General features: G+C 48.5%; 8 protein-coding genes across 8 annotated transcripts; 4 read left to right on the top strand and 4 right to left on the bottom strand.

The window, feature by feature from the left end:
• Positions 1–1,066: 1,066 nt before the first annotated feature.
• Positions 1,067–2,161, bottom strand: tif35 (translation initiation factor eIF3 core subunit g; the record flags this gene model as incomplete). The annotated part of the gene is made up of 4 exons (XM_016746722.1): positions 1,067–1,119; positions 1,193–1,364; positions 1,457–2,081; positions 2,145–2,161. The coding sequence occupies 4 exons, from the start codon at positions 2,159–2,161 to the stop codon at positions 1,067–1,069; spliced, it is 867 nt and encodes a 288-aa protein (XP_016593998.1).
• A 2,700-nt stretch (positions 2,162–4,861) lies between these two features.
• PEX2_094510 (uncharacterized protein) lies at positions 4,862–8,242 on the top strand (the record flags this gene model as incomplete). The annotated part of the gene is made up of 4 exons (XM_016746721.1): positions 4,862–4,980; positions 5,032–5,252; positions 5,311–5,442; positions 5,505–8,242. 4 exons carry the CDS (start codon positions 4,862–4,864, stop codon positions 8,240–8,242), a joined length of 3,210 nt encoding a protein of 1,069 aa, XP_016593997.1.
• A 142-nt stretch (positions 8,243–8,384) lies between these two features.
• On the bottom strand, positions 8,385–9,344 carry PEX2_094500 (Short-chain dehydrogenase/reductase SDR; the record flags this gene model as incomplete). The annotated part of the gene is made up of 2 exons (XM_016746720.1): positions 8,385–9,220; positions 9,275–9,344. 2 exons carry the CDS (start codon positions 9,342–9,344, stop codon positions 8,385–8,387), a joined length of 906 nt encoding a protein of 301 aa, XP_016593996.1.
• A 670-nt stretch (positions 9,345–10,014) lies between these two features.
• PEX2_094490 (cytosine permease) lies at positions 10,015–11,736 on the bottom strand (the record flags this gene model as incomplete). The annotated part of the gene is made up of 3 exons (XM_016746719.1): positions 10,015–11,120; positions 11,180–11,396; positions 11,467–11,736. The coding sequence occupies 3 exons, from the start codon at positions 11,734–11,736 to the stop codon at positions 10,015–10,017; spliced, it is 1,593 nt and encodes a 530-aa protein (XP_016593995.1).
• A 2,788-nt stretch (positions 11,737–14,524) lies between these two features.
• On the top strand, positions 14,525–16,096 carry PEX2_094480 (uncharacterized protein; the record flags this gene model as incomplete). Its single annotated transcript, XM_016746718.1, has 1 exon — positions 14,525–16,096. One exon carries the CDS (start codon positions 14,525–14,527, stop codon positions 16,094–16,096), a length of 1,572 nt encoding a protein of 523 aa, XP_016593994.1.
• A 438-nt stretch (positions 16,097–16,534) lies between these two features.
• PEX2_094470 (copper chaperone CCS1) lies at positions 16,535–17,391 on the bottom strand (the record flags this gene model as incomplete). The annotated part of the gene is made up of 3 exons (XM_016746717.1): positions 16,535–17,061; positions 17,140–17,274; positions 17,337–17,391. The coding sequence occupies 3 exons, from the start codon at positions 17,389–17,391 to the stop codon at positions 16,535–16,537; spliced, it is 717 nt and encodes a 238-aa protein (XP_016593993.1).
• Positions 17,392–17,745: 354 nt separating this feature from the next.
• On the top strand, positions 17,746–19,203 carry PEX2_094460 (CDC2/CDK family serine/threonine-protein kinase; the record flags this gene model as incomplete). Its single annotated transcript, XM_016746716.1, has 2 exons — positions 17,746–18,278; positions 18,339–19,203. 2 exons carry the CDS (start codon positions 17,746–17,748, stop codon positions 19,201–19,203), a joined length of 1,398 nt encoding a protein of 465 aa, XP_016593992.1.
• Positions 19,204–19,640: 437 nt separating this feature from the next.
• PEX2_094450 (RNA recognition motif domain-containing protein) lies at positions 19,641–20,733 on the top strand (the record flags this gene model as incomplete). Its single annotated transcript, XM_016746715.1, has 4 exons — positions 19,641–19,686; positions 19,753–19,913; positions 20,008–20,424; positions 20,482–20,733. The coding sequence occupies 4 exons, from the start codon at positions 19,641–19,643 to the stop codon at positions 20,731–20,733; spliced, it is 876 nt and encodes a 291-aa protein (XP_016593991.1).
• Between the last annotated feature and the right edge of the window lie 520 nt (positions 20,734–21,253).

The following is a 21,253-nucleotide window of genomic DNA, read 5'->3' as shown; positions in this document are numbered from 1 at the left end:
GAGATTTCAACGCAACTTCTGCCGACGAGGCTGGGTCTGGGTTTGACTTGCTGAGATCTAATATCGATCTGTACATTGGTACTTTGGTGATTGACCCTGGGATCTGGCACCCGGGGGCGTAGCTAGTACGCAGTAGGATGAAGCTAGGGCATAATAGGAAAAAATTCCAGGTTGTCTGGGGTTCATTTCCTTCCGATGTCATCTCCACTGTCATGCGAGGATGCAGAGAATTTGATGTCTCAATGCAATCCCTGGAGCCGTCGAATAATCGAACAGTCGAGGCCTGCGACATTTTTCTTCCAGATGACAGATTCGCCGTCAACGGCGTGCAGGATTGTTGTCAGCCGAGTCTGGCACCTGGGCTCCAGATTTGAGTGGCTAGCAGGGTGGGAAGACGTGGAAATTTGCCAAGGCTGGAGTCGAAAGCTTGCAAAAAGCAGGCTGGCTTTGATGCCTGGGTTAGCGTGCCTGGGTTAGCATCATTTTGTTGGCAGCTTGAGGTATTTTGAGCTTTTTACCAGGGAGTTTACCCATTAACATGTCTAGTGGACGCCGACGCAGTTCCAATCCAACGATGATCTTCATCTCGACGCTGATCCGCACGTCGAAAAACAAATGAAAATCTGGGTGGTGAATTATTTTAGCAGACTTGGCCATGGATGCTGTTTCTGGATGTCGTCCCTTCACCCAAGCACGGGGGTGGTTTCCCATGGATGCTTGAGAAGTTCCATGGTAGCCGTGAAGCAATTATAGAACAATTGCTTCGAGAAGAACCTTGAAATTCAATTATTATCAAAACGCAAAGAAACACAGCTACCGTGGATGAGGGTACGACCCGTGAAACAACCAAGAAAACCATGTATGAAGTTCAAAATTTCTCTAACCCATTGCTTTTGTATAGACTGACGAATGCAAGTAACTGACATGCTGGATGTCTTTTTGGGAATCATCATTATCAACCATGTCCTACAGTACAAGGAAAAGAGCTTCGGCCCAAAGATAGGCCCGCCTGAGAAGAAGGAAAAGTTCCATTCAAAAAGTCGTAAGAGAGAACCGAGAAAGAAATTTAAGTAGTGCGCTTGGCGAACTCGACGCGGAGAATAAGGTGGCGGTAACCGACTAGCAGAGAAACAGGTTAGCACTCGAGGAACTCGTAGAAAGAAAACCACGAAACGGGATATTGAAGACATACAGCCATCCACCTTCTCGCAAGCAAGTGCTGCGTCGCCACGATCCGCATAGCTGATGAAAGCAAAGCCCTTGGCCCTCTGGGTTTCCCGATCCCGTGCAAGGAAGACTCTGGTGACACGACCGAAACGCTCGAAGAGATCCCGCAACTCGTTTTCCTCTGCCAACTCGCTGACCTGGTTGCAAAAAAAAAAGTCAGTACCGAACCAAAATAAACAAGCATGAAGCTCGTAGAGCTCGTAGAAAGCAGAATAACACCAAAACATACGTTTGTAACTCTCAGAGTCGCCAAATCGTCCTTCTCGAAACGACCACCCATCTTCTCGCCGCCACCAGCACCGCCCTTCCGCATGTGAGGAGGAACGTAGCTGGACTTTCCAGCACCAAGACCACCCGCATCGTCCTCTGCCTCGGCGCCAGCAGCAGCAGCAGCAGTGCCCTCCTCGACGGGGGCCATAGTGTCCTTGAAGGGACAGCGAGCCGTGAAATGCTCTCCACTGCAAATACGACACTTGACCTTCTTGTCCTTCAACTGGTCCTTCATGCTGCCCTTCTCGCCACCCTCCTTCTCAGCCTCCTTAGCGTTGGCCTTCCAGTTAACGCTGGGACGGAAGACAATGTTCTCGCCGACGGAAGTGGTGTCGAACGAGGGACCGACGGCGTGGCCCTTCTCGAGACCGAACTTGTCCCATTTGCGGCGTTCGGCGACCTGGGGGTTGACGTGTTCGCGGACAATAGTGGTCTTAATTCGGCGGGTGACCTTCACTTTCTTGTTGTCATCGTTGTAGCGGTAGGAAATCACGGTCTTGGTGCCGTCCTTGTTCGCGATCACTTCTTGCGGCGGGAGCACGGAGGGGTCATCGAAATCCTCGTCGTCAGCCCAGTCGGCGCGGCTGAAAAATAAAACGTTTTGTTAGGCCAGAATTTTTTGTAGGGCTGAAACTGGGTATACTCACTTCCCGGTTGGAGACATGGTGTAAGTGATGGTGTGATTACGGCTGCTGAATTTCTGGATTTCTTTCAAAGGCGAATCCGTTGTGGATTTAATAATTTGCCGTGGCGCAGCTGTGGCTGGTGGCGGAAATCACGTGGCGCGGTGTGTATAACCCGCCCAAAGTGGTTCCAAGGTTCTCGACAAGCTCGTTTCTACAACATACTGATGGAGTAAATATTTCTCGCACTCTTCCTGTTTTCTCGGTGAGAAATATAGTGACATTCAGCGTGTTCCCAAACATTAGATCTCTCCGTGGAAGCCATTATCAGACATAATTAACTTTGAGGGGTCTTTTTTTCGAACCAGAGCAATTATTTGAGAGTGTGTGGTCACTTGCCCTGATCTCGTACTTCACCTCGTGGTACTCCTCATCATCAGCGCTAAGTAAGGCTGAGACAAGCTCCTTTAATATGCCGCCAGCTAGAATGGGAAACCACACGGCCCTCCACTCTTCAAGCAAACTGATCCTGCTAAACACGAGGCGCTGTTTAACTAGTAATCTTCTAGTTTCAATGGGAAATACTACAGGTGCTTGCGTACGCTTATTGTCCCGTGGCTCGACAGATCTTAGATATCTCGCGCCCTCAGATCGGACACGATCTTCCCTTTCGTTTCACATGTGCTGCGATAAAGAGATGTAGATGCCTTAGGCACCTACTCTTCTTTAGAGATCTATATTGTCCCAATATAACTTTGAATTTTATTTCGCTGAAAACCGGATCGTGGAAATTCAAGTAGGTGCTAGTCTAGTCATTCGTAGATTGACAAAAGCAGGCTTAGCAACTTCATGCGTCTTGGCACGGCGTAATTAGCAAAATAAGGCAGAAATGGAATCTACTGTCTACGAGCTTAGGGCTAGAAGCTTCCAAGGTTGTTACTATCTGCAAACTCTAGCAATACTAACGTGTAATTAGTTCACGTATAGCCCTCGAGTTTTTCCCACCATACTTTCTAGTACTACGTTTTGTTGAAAACATTTGTTGATGGTAGCCTCTCTTGATATTGATGTACATACGTAGAAATAGAATGCGAAAAAAACTGCGAAAAAAACTGCAAAACAGAAAATGGAAACATAAATCTCAATATGTGTCCTGACAAAAGGCAAAAAAGGCAACCTTGGAATAAAGAACGAAAGGAAACCGTGAACAACTCGCATGGCCTCCTTAGTAGGTATAGTGGTTGTTTCGTCTGTGCTGAACCAGATTGTCCGCACGATTGAAAGCCTTGTCGCAGCCTTGGACTGGACATGGGTGAGCGAGAGGCCTGATATGTATTTTCCGGATGTGGCGGATGAGAGAGGATTCCCGCTTGAAAGTGCCTCTGTAGGCACAGCCTTCCCACTTGCATTGGAACTCCGGATCGTCGGGGCTGTGCGGAGGTGAACTATGGAGTGAGTTAGACATGGCTTTGATCTATATTGCATATCTGGGAAGTGGTCTTACCCGCTGACTTGGCGTATTCTAGCCCGGCTTTGAGTGTTATTCCGTCCCCTGGAAATCACAGCCGCTTCTTGGGGTAGATTTGGTTGGGCAGAAATTCCAGAATTTGCGGCGTTCTGTTGGTGGCGCATGCTAGTTGACATGGCATGAGTAGAGCCCCCCTGCACCGCCAAGGAATTCGCCCCGGTGCGAGGAGATACGTAGGAGGCTACAGGTGCACCATTTGGCATGGAAGCTTCGAATTCTGCGGATGCACTCCAGCCGAAATTGGAGGCTAGATGAGGGAAGTTCTCGACAAGATTTTCTGGATTATACCCGTAAAGACGGATATGTTCCAACTGTTGATCATATGGCCATGCCATGTTGAGCTAAGCGAATAGTTTAATGAAAGAAAAGCCCCCAAGACAAGGGGCCAAAAATAAGTAGTGCTAAAGGATTGTTGATGGGAACGTACGGGGAATTGGGAACGTACGGGGAGTTGGGAACCGTGAGATATTTATCTTTTGTCTTGGGGCTGTAGTAGCAATGAATCTGCAGAAAATGAGCCTCGGTGCAAATGATAGGGTTAAATATTATTCACGGTCGGATGGCTATGAGAACCCAAACGGAGCGCAACGACGTATGCGATCTGTCGAATGAGGTTATTTTCTCAAGCGGAGCCTGGGTGTAAACCATAGGTAGGATCTTTGCGATGGTATATAGGAACCTAAGAGAAGAGTAACGATATATGAGAACCATCGAATGAGGTTCTTCTCTCAAGTGGAGTCTTCATGGAGTCTTCATGCAAAGTATAGAATTATTTATTATTCGCGATCACCATATACTTAAATATGTACCTATGAGAACCTCAGGGGAATGGTACGATATGTGAGAACGGACGAATGAGGTTCAAGCGATCGGATAGACTCCTTTCCGAAACCTCCAACACACGCTCCTACTGACTGCAAATATGGATTCGATAATTGACAGATCACAATGGGTTATAGGGCAGATAGTATGTGATGTTCACGAGGCTATGCGTGCCAAGCCACCTCAACACTCGCAGCGATATGTGCGAATCGACCAATGAGACTGCAGATTTCTGACTATTGTCACTGGTTGCCTTGCAGCCTGTGGGATTGAAATACCTTTAGAGCTAGCCAAATGGTCTGCAGTTTTATGACAGTTCTCTCAGAAGGCTTGTCCGGCACACTCCTCGACATAGTTCACTCCACCAACATTTCCAACAAATCTCACAACCATGGCAGAATCGGATTTCGAACCATTCAAGCCCGAAATCGAGCGTCTGTACATCTATGAGAACAAAACCTTACGCGAGGTGATGGATTACATGGCATCCAAATACTCTTTTTCCAAGCCGTAAGTGTTGCAATACCCCGAGGTCACTCCACTCAGCTCACAGATAGAAAGCCCAGGACAGTACGCCCGCCAACTCAGAAAATGGGGATTTGCGAAGGGTCACATCAAAGCGGACGAGTGGAATTGGATTGGAAACAAGACGAACAAAAGAAAATTAAACGACAACAAAAAAAGCGAATTCCACATTGGTGGGATGGAGGTTCACGTGCCAAAGCTCAAGAAAGCAAAATACAGAGATGCCTATGTTTCGACTATGGCTAGGTTCTCTACTGGTAAGCTACGCATATGCCTTGGATCAGATCAGAGATTAATAGACTGATTGATTCCTAGCTCCCTCCCCGAAAACCCCTGAAGGGTTCTCTGTTTGCACCCCAGCATCGCCAGGGATGCATCTTATCTGGAATGGTGGGTCACTCCCATGGCAGCGCTTCATCAAACTTGTGTGCTCCATGGAGAAGGAAGGTATGGATTCTCTGGCTCATCTTTTTCCGACTTGATGCGGCCGAGGCTCACTGGATATTTAGAAGCACCACCGCCGACCTCGTCCCTGGCTGTTCGTTCCCCTGGTGCCGATGCGCTCTCTACCACTGTCAACCACGAACTGATGCATCGTCTGAGCACAATGGTACCATGGAATAAACTAAATCAACCCCCAAATATACATAGTAGCTCTCGAACATCGGCAGCTTTGAGCATACTCATACCAGAGGACTTTCAGGGCCAGCACGATGCTTTGTCGATGGACTTGAGCAGCTCTACAATCAAGGCAAAAGATCGCATGGCCTTAGAGCTTTTTCTTCTCTCAAACAACATCAAGTCGCAAGATTCAGAGAAAATGACTGAGAGAAATATGAGATCGAATGACGAGCGGGTTATGCAAATGTTGAGCGATTATGGCTGGAAGGACTTGGAACATATTCAGGTCCTTTTATCAACTCGCGAGCCAACTGCCGAAGCTATTGCTGAAAGATTGTTTGCAAGTTCATTGAGGCTACACGATGTGGATGTAGTGAAAATGATGCTCGAAGCCCACATGGATCCAAACATCCCATTGATCGAGACAATTTTTGACGGTGTCCTGACACCTCTTCAATTCACTGCAGGAAGCAAGCATAAACGCAGTGAGGAGCTTGTTAATCTTCTTATATCCCATGGGGCGGATGTGAATCACTCGGGCAATGCGTACCCGCCTTTGTTTTATGCCATCAACAAACATGAGAACAGAATCATCCATGCTCTTATGTTTCATGGTGCTATTGTAACACCACATTGCCTTTCTATTGCGACACATCTGAAGGACATTGAAGTCTTTGAAGACATCACCAACTCCTGTTCCGATGTGAACGCCCGAACAGGATGGCAGGACTTCAGTGCTCTTTCCCAGGCCGTTAAACAGGGCAATATCTCGATGATTGAGATTTTACTCGCCCGAGGTGGCAATGTCAATGCCCTAGTGAGCACCTCTTCTGGGGATAATTTTGGGGCTACCACTATCTTAGGCATTGGCGCTCAGTCAGGATCTATCGATGTTATACGTGTCTTGCTGGGGGGCTGTCACGAGATAAACCCTGAATTCAATGGCTTGCGTTATGTATCGCCTCTTGTACTAGCGGTGCAAAGAGCAAATGCTAAGGTCACTCAGACTCTACTACAAGCTGGGGTCGATATCAAACTAGCCGATGAGCAAGGAGGAATGACACTGCTTGAACATGCCACCCAACACTATTCCCCGAAGGAGGCCTTGGCCCTGTGCGAAGTTTTGATTGAACATGGGGCTCAAGTTGACAGACCGGTTTCCGCTCAGAAACAAGAGTCCTCGGCCCTTCTCATTGCAGTTGAGAAAAATTCGCCCGAACTTGTTGAGCTCTTGATCTGCGCAGGCGCACGTCTCAACGATGAATACACTAAGCCCCCTTACACTGCACTTGGAGCTGCCATTAAACATTTTGACGGAGTATTATTCAATAGCCTCTTGGCTGCCGGAGCTACATTTGTGGGAAGCAGACTAGAAGAAATTGGCAGCTTACGCACTGCGATGTACCTGCAGGAAAGTGGAGTTCTTCAAGGCGTCTTGAGGGTATCAGGTCCCAGAATCCTTGCTGCTGCTTTACTTGAGGAACAGGTCGATCTAGCTCAGTACTTGCTTGAGCATAATGCTGATCATGAAGATCGGATCAGAAATGAAGAGGCTTTCCTCTCCGAACAGACCACCCCATTAGAGGCAGCAATTCAAGCAGGGGAGCTTGCCTTTGCAGAAAAGCTTTTGGCACGCGGTGTAAAGGTTACAGAAAGTGTTCTTGTAAATGCTATGGACGGAAATCTTGTATTTCTGGAACACCTACTGACCAGGTTCTGCGGAAGTGCCCCAATTGCAGTGGGAATCGCACTGAGAGACGACAAACCTCTACAACTGCTTGAACTGTTTCAAAAGCAAGGAGTGGACCCCGCTGGCGTACCAAAACATCTCCAGAATCGTTTGTGTTTGGGCGCTTTTGACCTGCTGCAACCAGAGTCGGTACTCGAAATAGCAGTGGCCGAAAGGGATAGGGAGATTTTACAATTCCTGCTCCAATGGACACCATGGAGTCCAAGGCTGACTGGGCGCGCCTTGATAATTGCAATACTGTTGCATCTGGATGAACTCGCGGAGGATATACTGCCTTTTGATCCTGATCTGACTCGGGAGATCACCATCGGATACTTTGGCAGAGATTTGTTTGAAGATGTCAAAATAGAGCAAACGTACACTCCCCTCGAGGCCGCAGTCAACAGACAAATGATCCCGATCGCGCGCGCATTGATGGAAAAAGTCGATGTTAACTATCTTGGTCATGGGGCTGGCTGTCGAACAGCATTGCAACATGCCGTTGAAAAAGGAAACATGGAGCTTATCAACGTACTAATTTCGGAGCATGGAGCTAGGATTGATAGCCCTCCTGCCACAGACGGCGGCGCTACTGCATTGCAGATTGCATGTATCAAAGGTTATATCGGCATTGCAAGGAGACTACTTGACCTAGGAGCAGATGTCAATGAAGCTCCCGCAAGATACAACGGACGCACAGCCCTGCAGGGAGCGGCAGAACATGGTCGAATTGATATGCTGCAAATGCTGCTCGACGAAGGGGCGTTGATTGTCGGTGAAGGTGAACCGCAGTATCACAAGGCTGTCGAGCTTGCGGAAAAAAACGGACACTATGCTGCTGCGAGGATGCTAACGTCTTGGAGGGACTCTGTTTCTTTGGATCCCTCGGCAATTTGACCAAGATACTGTTAGATATGGAAGAATGGGGCCCCAAGTTTTCCTGCTAGCAACTGACTTAATTCATTTCATTTCCTTTCCTTTCTTGGGATGATAAACTTGTGAATTTGCCCTCCTAAGTTGAAACCAGTCGAACATCAAATCAAAATTCCTTCAAAGCCTCCTCAGTCCAATCCCACAACCTCTCCGCAAGCACCTCATCCCTCGCTGCCGCATCAAGCTTCCTATTCTCCAACTTCCCAACAGGCTCGTAATACCCCCCATTCCGAATCTCCGCCTTATCCACCGTAGCCGCCCAAGTCTGACTAAACGCACCCTCATGCACCTGCAGCATCCTCCACCAACTAAGCGCATAAACAAGAATCTTCTCCTTAATCCCCAGACCATCAACAAGGCCCGTCCCCACAACACCAGGATGCACCGACACCGATGTGATACCCGGAAACCTCTTCGCGAGCTCGCGCGCATACACCAAATTCGCCAGCTTACTCTGTCCATACCGCACCCACGGCCCACCGAAGGAAATATTTTGCGGCGTCTTCAATTTATCGAAGATGATCCCGCCGCGTGGGTGCAGTCCCCATCCCTGTGAGGTGAGGAGCACGATGCGCGGGTCGGTGGTGGCTTCGAGGAGGGGTAGGAACTTTTTGATGAGTAGGGCGTGGCCGAGGTGGTTGGTGCCGAACTGCAGCTCGTAGCCATCTACTGTTGTGCTCGGGGGTAGTGCCATTACACCGGCATTACACATTAGGATGTTTAGGGTTCGGTGTTGGCTAGTGAAACGCTCGGCGGCTTCTTTGACGGAGCTTAGGGAGGATAGGTCGAATTTGATAAATGTGACTGCGAGGTTGGGGGTGTCTTTATGGATCTGTTTGATCACTTTCTCTGCGCTTGTGGCATTGCGGCCGCTGATGTAGATGTGTGATGGGTTGTGCTTCGCGAGGTGAATTGCTGATGCTGCGCCTAGGCCGCCGGTTCCTAGGTTGGCTGTTAGTTGCCGAATATAGAGAGTAGAAAGGATTAGCTTCATACCTCCTGTAATAAATATTGACTTCCCCGTCAGATCAGGGATCTCTGTCTCGGGATTATAATCGAGAGGCATGGTCGAGGTATGAAATTAGGGCTAGGTGTGTTATGTGCAATGTTGGGTTTAAAAGTATTTTAGATTGCTTTGGATGAATAGTTGTAGTTTCAAAATGAGAAACATCCTCTGGGATTAGTCTGCTTTTTATATTGCGAAGTGTACGGTTTCTATACTCTAAGGTCAGTCATCAACTTGCTGGATTAGGAAGCACCTGGCACCTCGAGGGCTGTGCCGTAAGGCCCCCACATGTGTCTTACTCAGCCAATAAAAACGAAGAGTTTCCGAGCTCACCAATGTAATCTACCTACCCATCTGCATCTGATGGTCTTTGTTCACGGGTTTAGTTATTCTTATATCCGTTGAAAGAACGGCTTGATATTGTACCGAAACGCAAATGATGAGTCGTCTAGATTCATCCGAGTTCGACAACTAGTGGCGTAGAGAGGACAAATGTCAGCTGTAAGCAACATTCTTACAAATCCATGTCAATGACCTCACCAAGGTCCATCTGCTACATTTACGGTTGACAATAGATTTTAATGTTGAAAATGATGCAGAATAAATATGTATGCAACTATGGAGATATATAAATATCCAATACAATGGAGCCTATGCACAAATCTATGAGCCCATCCCGAACCAACCCAATATGTACATCGCGAAAAGCCCAAATACTATAAAATTAAACTTATCGACCAGTCATACGAAGCTCGATGGGTCGCAAGATGCAATATACGATGGCAGAGAAGGCAAAGCCCAACTCAAATCCGACGTCACCACCAAATTCTGGGTCTCCAGCATGCTTGGCGATAGGACCTATCCACCACGTTTGGCTCATGCCCACAATAGCACCGACAATGCCGAAAGCAAACGCCACAGATGCGGCGATTCCCATGGGCAGCTTATCGGGATTGTCATAGTCTTCTGGACGATAGCCACCGAATCCACGTCGGAAAACGAAGTGGTCAACTAGCGCAATGCCGGAGTAAATGGCCAGCCAGTAGGCGATAAGGCTCATGAAGTTCTCGAGGACGGTCTCGAAGTGGGTGTAACCCGGGATAGCAATGGCAAGAGAGACACATGAGGCGAGGAAAGTCCAGATAAATCGGGGCACGCGCTGGGTAGCTCGGCTCAACACCTGCAAGGTCAAGCCGACGGAGTAGATGTTGGGGCAGTTGTTGGCGATAATGGACAGGGCCAGGATGACGAGGCAGAATTTGCCGAAGCCGCCGAGAGGCTCCAGCACGGCTCCGATCAAGCCGCCGTTGCCTGAGGCTAGGTAGCCCTCGGCATACTTGTTGTTAACTCCGTCACCCATAGCCGTTGCGGACATGACGGCGATGCCGAGGAATTGAGTGAAGAGCAGGGGGACGATCAGACCAAGCCAGGCAGCCAAGAAGACCAGGCGACGGCTCTGGGTCTTTGGCTGGTAGACGGTGTAGTCGGCAGCGTAGCTGGTCCAGCCAGTTGCGAAACCATAGACGGTGGATCCAAAGGATAGACAAGAACCCATTTCAGAGATTCCGACTCCCATTGGAATGTTGATGAAATCGCCGGAGTGGGCGAATGTGCCGAAGACGATGATAAACACAATGGTGGTGGGGATCCAGCTCCAATACTCATACACGTGAACGAACTTGTACCCAGCAAAGGTGACGAAGAGTGTGCAGAATGTGATGATGAGAATACCGGCGAATCCGGGGACTTTGGTGTTCACCGCGTTAAGGAGCTGGGCACCGACAATGGCGTTGGCAGCAGACCAACCGACACAGGCAATGATGTTAAGGACGGCGACTAGAAAATTATGAATTAGTATGCACACACAAGCTAATGAATATCCCGAGCTGACTCACTGAATTTTACAGGCCACCATCCAAACCAGAATCGCGAAAGCACCATCTGGCGCAGTCCATAGAGGGGACCGAAGCACGAGAAGAAGCACACGGTCATAACACCGAGGAGGTTGAAAAAGAGACAAACCAAAATGGCATCAACGAAGCCTAAGTCGAACGCAGACTTTCCAAGAACGCCAATGGCGAAGGAGCTGACGACCATGTTTGCGGCCAACCACTAGGTTTGGTCAGTGGAAAAGGCCTCTAGGCCACGGCGATCACGCCAGGTAATTCTTGTAGGAACACACCATGGTACCAATGTTGTAATAGGACGTATCCGTCCGCTCAGAATCTGGAACTCGCTCGACACCTCGCTGCTCGATATTGAACTTGCCGGCTACGCGTTGGAGCTTGGCGTACATAGAATCGCCGTATTCGAAGCTCTCACCGGGCACGGCGCCATCGCTGGAGTTGTCGAATAGCTCATTGCCATTTAAGTCGGAGGTATTGTTCACCTGGGGAGCCTTTTCCAGGTCCTCATTGGAACTGCGGAACGTTTTGGCGAAGTTGGGAAGCATCTTTTCGGTTGAATCCTCACCAACGAAGGCGAAGAATGGAATGAAGATGAGACTATGAACGGGATTAATCGAAGAGCTGGGTAGGCTCAGCGAGACCTAGGAAGATCAGGATGGAGGAATTGAATTCAAGGGCAATGTCACATCATCTTCTTTTTCTTTTTTTTTGCTCCACAGAACGGAATGCGCTGTTAATATAGTATCGAGAATTCTTCACGCGTCCGGCCCCACCGGCGAGGTCGCACTGTGGCAAAGATAGCCCTGTCGCGTGTTCCTCGAAAAATCCATAAATTCCAGAAGACAAGCCGAATGACAAGCCTTTACGACCCATCAAAGGACCCGTCGAACCAATCATAACCCTCCGGATAGCCCTAGCTTATCAGGACGCCGAGGATTGTGCACTCGCTTGGCGTTCTGGTTTTGGTGTCGGGTTGTCATTGGATGAAGAAGTTGTGTGAGCGGGTCTTAATGTGGAATGCCCGTCTCGGGTGTACAGATAAGTATCTCCGACTTCCGATATCTCTGATAGTGACAGTATTCTTTTGGACTCCACCTCAGTAGGCACTGAACTCTCATGATCCTCGTACCAATCAAACTTGTTTGAGATACTTTGATATCATCTACTCTTATCATTTTGCAGGGGCCTTCTGCTTGGCTAAACCTTGTGTTCGCATAACACCCCCCTGATTGGCAGTATCTGAGCCAAACTCCCTTGGCTTTCAATCAAGCTTCCTTGTCCTTGTCAGACGGGAGACGCCGATGTGCGTACAGAGTACTCCGTAAAGCTTCCAACGTTGACATTTACAATTGCTCTTATGTACTTCGTATCTCTCACGGTAATCCCCGTCCCCATGTTTGTGCGGGGGAATATCCACGCTGGGACCTAGCGCTTCTGTACCCCGGAGGTTCTCGGGTTGAACCCCAATATATGTATCCCCAAAGCTTATGCTTCTCAAACACGTGTGGTTTTGATGCTTTGAGATCAGAAATGGGGCAAGCGACTGCGCATAGACTGTGACAGCGAACCTCCCAATGTCGAGCCGGTCGGACATGTCCACACATATCCAAGCATGTTCCGAAGGAAACTGGGTAAGTTTGTCATATCTCTAGCGTTTCACCGTTATTTTCTCATTGAAGACTATACCCAGCAGGGGGAAAAAACCACAGAGATTGCCATTCTGGACTTGAGGTGTGATTGCGGACCAGATCTCTTGACAGATCCGATCATGTAACCTTGCTATCTATGCTTGATTCTGCCTAGCGCGCTCAGCACAAATTGAAAGCTCTTCATTTGTTTCAAGGATGGGATTTTGTACCTAACATCATATGTTTAAGGTAAATCAAATGATTTTGGTATCCTCGTCCTTGGATAGAAGACTTGACCTTTCTCCTGCCTTTTCTCCTGCCTATTCAACCTTATTCTCACGCCGATTGTGGTGCTATTCGTTCGCTTGCTGTACTCCATCATGCTCCACCCTCCTTTGACCATCCGGCTGCCATGGCATTCAACACCCAACAACTGCCTAAGACGAACCTATATTGAAACGGATGGGGAAAACTTCGAATGACTAGCGTGATATTCAATGTTAGGAAAGGATATATTGGGCAAAATCAAGCAACGAAGCGTCATTATCATTACGATCTACAAAAATTTCTTTCTACAAACAAGGCTTACATTTAAAAGAGAGCGAAGTGTAAGCCGATTTTAAAGCTTGTTGAGCTTCATAGATGGCCTAACAAGGGCTTGGCCTGTTATGGGTCTATCTTTGAATTTACTTTGTGTCGCTGTCGCCGTCGCGGGTTCGGTCACGTTGCGATGGGGAACCCTAGTGTCCTAATTTGGGGACTCTGCTGACGTCGTCGTTACTATATGAATACCGTACCTACCTAGGTGGCCGTTGCACTTACAGTCGCGATTGGTCACGTTGCCATGGCGAACCCTACCTAGGTATTTAGTGTCTCAATGCTCTTTCCGAATTGCTGTTACCGTAGTCATCCCAAGGTCTCGGCGTGTTCAGTCACGTTGCCATGACGAACCCTAGCTGTCCTAGCCAAAGTACTTCTTATAATCATAACGCTCTAGTTTTATTTCCCCACCCTGTTCTTCTTGCCGCCTCGTTAATTTTAAAGTGCTCGACCTTAGAAACCTAACAAGGCCAATGATCTCTAGCCAAATAATGTAAAACTACCCCATTTCAATGTATACAATTGGAAAAGGCGGCGTAGACGGCATATAAATCTCGACGGCAAGAGCGATCAAGCTCGACCCTTTGATCACGCGCCATTTTGGCTTCGATCTCCTGGTCTTAAGGAACCTCCTGGGCTTGTTGTTTTGCTTTTCCCTTTTCCCTTTTCTTTCGCGTCGCATATTCACACACTGGAATAATCGACATCTACCTTTGCTGATTATTCACATCATTTCTTTATGTCATTGATGGTTCGAACTGCTGCATAGGCGTCACAAAACAATCTGAGCAAAATGAGTCCTGTCAATCAACAGACAGGCTCAGGCACTATACGTCGCCATTTATTCTCGCTATCATTGGTGTTTCGACCCCAGGCAAACAACAGAGCGAGGTAATTTCATACAAAGAAGACCGAACAATGGAAGAGAAGCCCTGCTAACTAAGATACCAGCATAACTGATGCAGTGCAGGAAGAGCCAACTTGCCAAGAAAGGATCCATTACCCTGTGTTTAATCCCCTAGATCCTCGTCACAACCCAGAGATATCGACCCTGTCGTGGCGTCCCAATGAGCAACAAAATTCGTCTTCGGAATCGCGCAGTCCAATGGCATGGGTCCAATCCATTTCAAGACGATCTCTCCATAGAGCGCGATCGGGTTTATCGGCATTGAGGTCAAGGTTTAGCCACCGTTCTAGTGAAGAAGACAGCGAAGACAGCCCCGAGCAAAGTTTCGTTAGCCCCGTTGCTCTCAGACGCGAAAGACAACGCCACGGAGTTTCATCCGGGGCGTACACCTCAGATACACAAGAGGACGTGAACTTTGGCGCTGAACTATCTCGCATGAATCTTCCATTGTCTTCATCGTCGTCCAAGACTGATGTGGAGTCTCTTCTCCGCCGCGCCTCATCCTTGAGATCGATACCTGATTCGTTTATAACATCTCCCGGGCCTCCATCTACACCCATATTTTATCCACCCACCCGAGCTGTAAGTAATTCGGGGGTAAACTCGACTTGTACACTAGCCACCGACCATGCTCTTGACTTCCAATTTGGAGGAACTGGAGAATTGGGGGCGAATATGGATTCTGAAGATCACTTTGCTCACACCACGTCATCAACAGAGAACGATTTGATACGGCCAACATGGGGCATTGCAATCTCTATTGACAAAGAGATTAAAATGCCCGCTCATGAACTGGAAGATCCTCAGCCAGTTTGTGAAGAGCAGCAGACAACATACCTGCAGCAAGAAAATATCAATCATGCAAGTTCAGATACACAAATCAGTGATGATCAACCAAGCTCATTCCCCATCTCGAGTCAGTCCTCCGCCGAAGTCCGATTTGCATTTCCAGGAATCTATCATGAAGCGTTGTGCCAGTGGGCAAGACAACATGATAGTCCCAGCCCTAGTCTACACACCCCCACTCTCAACGAACACACTCCCAATACCAGTCAACACAGTCCAAGCCCCAGTCAGCACAGCCCCAGGCTCCATGGACAAGAAGAACCCCCTTGCGACTCCCATATCCCACTCGAATGCATCACGCGTCAGGATGATACATACAGCAACCTGCCATATGATGAATACGATGAAGGTACCATACCTTTGGTGCCTCCGCAAACCCCAATTACCCATTCTGAAGAGATACAGCCATTATCTTATGCGAATCCCCTCAATTGCATTTCCAACCGAAATCTTGTCGAAAGATGGCCATCTATCTTCGAAAGACCAACCACACAGCGCTCAAGTGTTGAAGAATATTCAAGCCGTTACACACCCGCTGGTACAACATCACGAGATATGACTTCAACAGAAATGACTTCAATGGAATCAATGACAAACGACACATGGTCCCCATGGTCCCCGATCGACTCTGAACTCCTTTTCCCAAGCCCAGTGGAAGGTAGAAATGAGTATTTCCTTGTTGACGGCAAAACAACCAGCCATTATCCCGACACAGGCAATCACCCAGTAAAATCTGCACAGCATACCACGAGCAACTGTGGTAATACCAGAGCACATCAAGAACTAACTGAGCTGATCTCTCCAGGGATCGTGTCCCTACCGCTCATATCTGGTGATATTCACGGTGCAGGCTTGGAATTTGTGGAAGAGGATACGGACGATGAGTTTTATCCTGGAATTGTGCAGCCAAGACAGTTCTGGTGAAATTCTTTGTTGATACATTTTCATGGAAATGGCCTAGCCAAAGGGCCCCCTGTCCGCTTTGGCCACACTGTATTATTACCTACCCCCTTAACAAATCCTGATTGATTCTTTTACTGCAGCAGTTCATTCTCTCTTTCTTTGTATTTTCTGTATATCTATTTTACGGTCTTTATGCTAATGTCTTGATATGTAGTCACAAAGGAGGATGGGGCTCAACTGTAAACAGAAGTACACCTTCATGACTCTATCTAGGAGGCTACATAGATTTTCATTGAACGCAAAGTAAAACCATCCTCTCATTCATATTCACATTTGTCCTTCATGGTATCACGTATTTGAAGCTACATATATCACTGGGCGATTGATCTGGTTACATATTCAAAGAGTGGCATCACCACCAACATTCAACACCACTCCCAATGAAGTCAAAACCGGAACTCAAGCCATACCCAATACAACTTGCTCCTGTCTCTCCTGCCAGACATTCTTACCCGAGCACGAGCAAACCATCTTATCATTATCCCACACACCCGCACTGCGGGCAATAACACCAACAAGGGTATTCTCATCCTCGCGCTTGAAAGGACCTTCCGTTCCCTTCGAAACAACCATACTCCGACCAATAAGCTCCCAGATTGCCACAGGTCGGTCCAAGAACACACTACCCTTGCCTTTATTGTCAACATCCACAGTACCGAGGATGCCTCGGCACTCCGTAGCCGGGGCGGCAGCATCAGCACCAAGCACCTTGGTCTTTAGAGACTCCCAGATACCACCGGTAGATTCGGCGCCCCGGGAGATATCTCCCGCTTGACGGATAGTGGTCCAGTATTTGCCCGGCGATAGGCCGTTGATTGTCAGGTCGATGAGGGTCATGTTCGGGGAGACCTGGACCATGCGCGCGAGTCCGCGGATATTGTTTGTGACACTCGTTGAGTGTGTTTCGAGGATACAAACGGCGGAACCTGTTTGGTAGTTTATATCAGTTGGTATTGCTCGTGTGTGTCATATAAAACAGTGGGTATGAGCCGGAGATCCCGTACTGTTTGTAGTGCCACTGCCGCGGAGGATGGCATCGCGGCCGGTGCTTTCGATCGCGGTTACGATGGAGCTGGGAGGGGCGGTGCCTTCGATGAAGACAAGCTGGTCTTTAAGGTTTGCTTCGACCTTATTGATTCCTACCGCGGGGTCAGCTTAGATGAAGGAAGGTGGGCTTGCGATGTTCCCTTGAGATGATTACCTTCCAGGCTGTGTACAGAGTTGGAGATAGACTTCACGCAGCCTTCGCAGGTCATTGGGACCGAAAAGGTCGTCTGGATATAAGAATCGCATTAGTATTGGGTGTTTATGAGTCAGGGAGCTCAGATAGTCTGACCTGGAATGGTTCGATCATGGCGGGGAAGAGAGAGTAGATCCGAAATCGGTGGAAGTATAGGAGTATGTGCACAATTCAAAGCGAAGAATGTGAAGACAAAGAGATAGAGGTGATATATTAGAAGAGAAAGATCAGAGTAAAGATCTAAATAAAGATGTGCAATTGCGCTATACAAATTCAAGGTGGGGGCGTTGGATTTCAAATCGAAGGAACTCGGCTTCTGACGAAACGTCATTCCCGAACTTCTCTCCCTTTCAACGTTCCCCCACGAAAAATGTCATCCAGATGGGCAAATGACGACCCAGAAACAGAAGCGATTATCGCCCAACAAAAACGCGACAAAGAACAAAAAAGACGCGCTAAAGCAGAGAAACAGCGACTGGAAGATGCCAACAAAGCTCAAGCTCGGGATGCCAAAGCCAATGGCGAGCTAGGTCCCCCGACAAAACGAAGAAGGCTCTCCAACGACCCCGATGCCCGTCCAGATGACAACGAAGTGGTGAAGATCGAGAAGGAAGAGAAAAACCAGTCGACCCTACTCCGCTTTCCGACTGGAGAATGGGGGCCCTGCAGGCATGTGGATAACTTTGAAAGATTGAATCACATCGAGGAGGGGTCATATGGATGGGTTTCACGCGCAAAGGACATCTCGACGGGAGAAATTGTCGCGCTGAAGAAGCTCAAGCTGGAGAACTCGCCGGACGGGTTCCCAGTCACTGGGCTCCGCGAAATCCAAACTCTTCTGGAGGCGCGACACCAAAATGTCGTTTACCTGCGGGAAGTGGTAATGGGCAATAAAATGGACGAGTGAGTTCTCCGTGCTAGGCTCGATGTTGTTTACATATGCTAATCAATTGGTTCCGATAGTGTATTCCTAGTGATGGATTTCCACGAACACGATCTCAAAGCCCTACTCGACGAGATGCGCGAGCCCTTCCTTCCTTCCGAGATCAAGACCGTCTTGCTGCAGGTAGTTGGAGGGCTCGAATTCCTACATTCACAGTGGATCATGCACCGCGACCTCAAGACCTCCAACCTATTAATGAACAACCGTGGCGAACTTAAAATTGCCGACTTTGGCATGGCCCGCTACTTCGGCGATCCACCTCCAAAGATGACACAGCTCGTTGTGACACTCTGGTACCGAGCGCCAGAGCTTCTTCTCGGCGCTGACAAGTACGGCACGGAGATCGACATGTGGAGTATTGGCTGTATCTTCGGCGAGTTGCTCACCAAAGAGCCTCTTTTACAGGGCAAGAATGAAGTCGACCAGGTGTCCAAAATCTTCGCCTTGACCGGGCCCCCAAATTCTGAAACATGGCCTGGATTCCGTTCATTGCCCAACGCCAAGTCTTTGCGGCTCCCGTCGACATCGGCACCTTCTTCGGCCGGCAACCCGCCTCTACTGCCTCGCTCCCGATTCCCTTACCTGACCAATGCGGGGTTGAGTCTCATGTCAGGATTGCTAGCACTGAATCCGGCCTCCCGTCCCACGGCAAGACAGTGTCTCGATCACAAATATTTCAAGGAAGATCCACGCCCCAAACCCCGAGAGATGTTCCCTACCTTCCCCTCCAAGGCTGGCATGGAGAAACGGAGACGTCATCACACGCCTGAGGCTCCTAAACGGGGCCAGGAAGCACCCGAGCTGGACTTTGCGGGTGTCTTTGGAGGTGCTCCGGGTGGAGATACTGGTGAGGCAGGGGCTGGATTTACTCTTCGATTGGGATAGCTGCTTTTCTTGAGGCTGTAAGAGTAAATAATACCATATTTTGTTTTCTTCTCTGCATTTGCGTTGATTTACATTGTACAATATAAACCACTTCGGAGATATGCTCCGTGCCTCTTGGCTTTCCATTTCGTTTTAGGTGCCCCTTAAGCTTTTAATCAAGTATAATTCAATGTCAATATATTTATGAAAATATCTAAAATAGAATTAAATACAAAAATACAGAATAGAGACAATTTTGGTGTCAATGGCTATAGATGTGGCGATGCATAATCAAGGAGTTGCTGCGGACAGGGTTGATAGATCGCCCCCAAAGCTGATCGGCTCCCGGAGCTACTTTTCTTCAACGTCTCCACGTATTCTCACTTCTCACTTATTCTGAATCCGCTCCTTTTCTTAATTCTTTCTCCATAATTTGTCTAATCTATATTCATTCTGCCATGGCAACCAAGCAACCCGTCTCGTTCGACGCCATCATCCAGGCTGGTAATCACTCCAATCCAAGCACTTGACACCTAGCACCGCGCGAAGTCTGACAGTTTCCCTCCACAGACCGTCAGAAGAAGAAGCACGAGGACCTCGCAAACCAACTCCTAGGAAAGAACCGCAGATCAAGCGCGCCAGGCTCGGGCTCCGGTGCCGGCAAGAAAGCGCAGAACAAACCACAGAATGCAAAGCCTGGAAGCTTAGCAAGCAGGATCGGAGTAGCCAAGGTATGAACAATTCCACCATCCGACCAAGCATGCGACTATACATGCGACCACCATTGAGGAATAATCGTTGACAATCTCTCGCGTTGATATTTAGCGCTCCGCGTCAGCGACCGTGCAACCCAACAAGAACAAGCCCGCACCCACCGCGAACATCAACCGGACACGCGGCAAAACTGGCAAGAAAGATCGCGTGAATGCGGACCAGGTCCGGGCCGCTTTCCAACCCGAGAATGTCCAACGGAACGCGCGATCAGGCAACTTTGCACCAAACAGCCGTCTATCCGGTGGCAGCAACATGACCATTAAGGGTGCTTCGGGCCCATTCTTTGTCACTGGAAGGAACTTTGCGCCCGGGACAACAGCTGCCGATATCCAGTCTGCTCTGGAGCCCATAACAGGTCCCATGCTCAGCTGCCAGATAGTAGCAAGCCAGCCGAGTGTTGTTGCGGAATTCGCATATGCGGAGAAGACGGCTGCAGAGCTGGTGGTTGCCAATTTCCACAACCAGAGGGTAAATGCCGTTCTTCTATATGATACCGCGAGATGGTTGCTGACACATGCTTTCTAGGCTGATGGGAGACTGCTTACAATGACTCTTAAATCGACGAAGGCTGCAACTCACCAAGATCCCTTCAGCGCACTTCGAGCACAAGCTGATCAGGAACGACTCCGAGCCCGCCGTGGCCCAGGCCATGTGAACGATCTGCTATCCGACGACCAGGGAAACTCGCCGACTGGCCTCTACAGCGATGAAATGATGGTCGATGCGCCGGCGCGCAATACCCAGAAGAACCAGAATCAACGGAAATGGCGCCGTTGAATATCCGAGTTTGGGCATGACAACTTGAGGTTGGATAGCGTTGTTGGCGTAAGGAGTACATAGTATGCACTGCGCGAAATAGTCGTGGAGATCATGCTTCTTGCACTCTCATGAAATGTATGATATGGTCACAGCAGTTTATGGACATTTTTTAGCATTCGGAGCACACTTTTTGCAGCAGATAGCGGCGAACCGGACAAATCGGACAAAATATTAATGTTTTGGGCTTTTCTTCGGCATGCAGGTCAATCAGTATCCATGCTACGGTATTACCTGTCTGTCCTCGTTACTTGGTTCTTTACACCTGCATCGAAAGAAAAGGAGAAACTATACATACACGTAGGTACCAACACAAACCTACGGCATTTAACCCTCGCAATAACATCGGAAACTGTAAATATTTTGTAACAAATCCTCAAACCATTGCTTGTTCTAATCAAATTCAAAAAGAAACTCTAAGTATAAGAGATATGCACCAAGTCACCTCACGCCTCCAAGGGGCACAAGGACTTGACGCAAC

Source organism: Penicillium expansum (genome assembly GCF_000769745.1).
Source record: "Penicillium expansum strain MD-8 chromosome Unknown contig333, whole genome shotgun sequence".
Taxonomy (NCBI): domain Eukaryota; kingdom Fungi; phylum Ascomycota; class Eurotiomycetes; order Eurotiales; family Aspergillaceae; genus Penicillium; species Penicillium expansum.
Note: the sequence above shows the minus strand (reverse complement) of the source record. Positions and strands in the feature narration are given on the sequence as shown.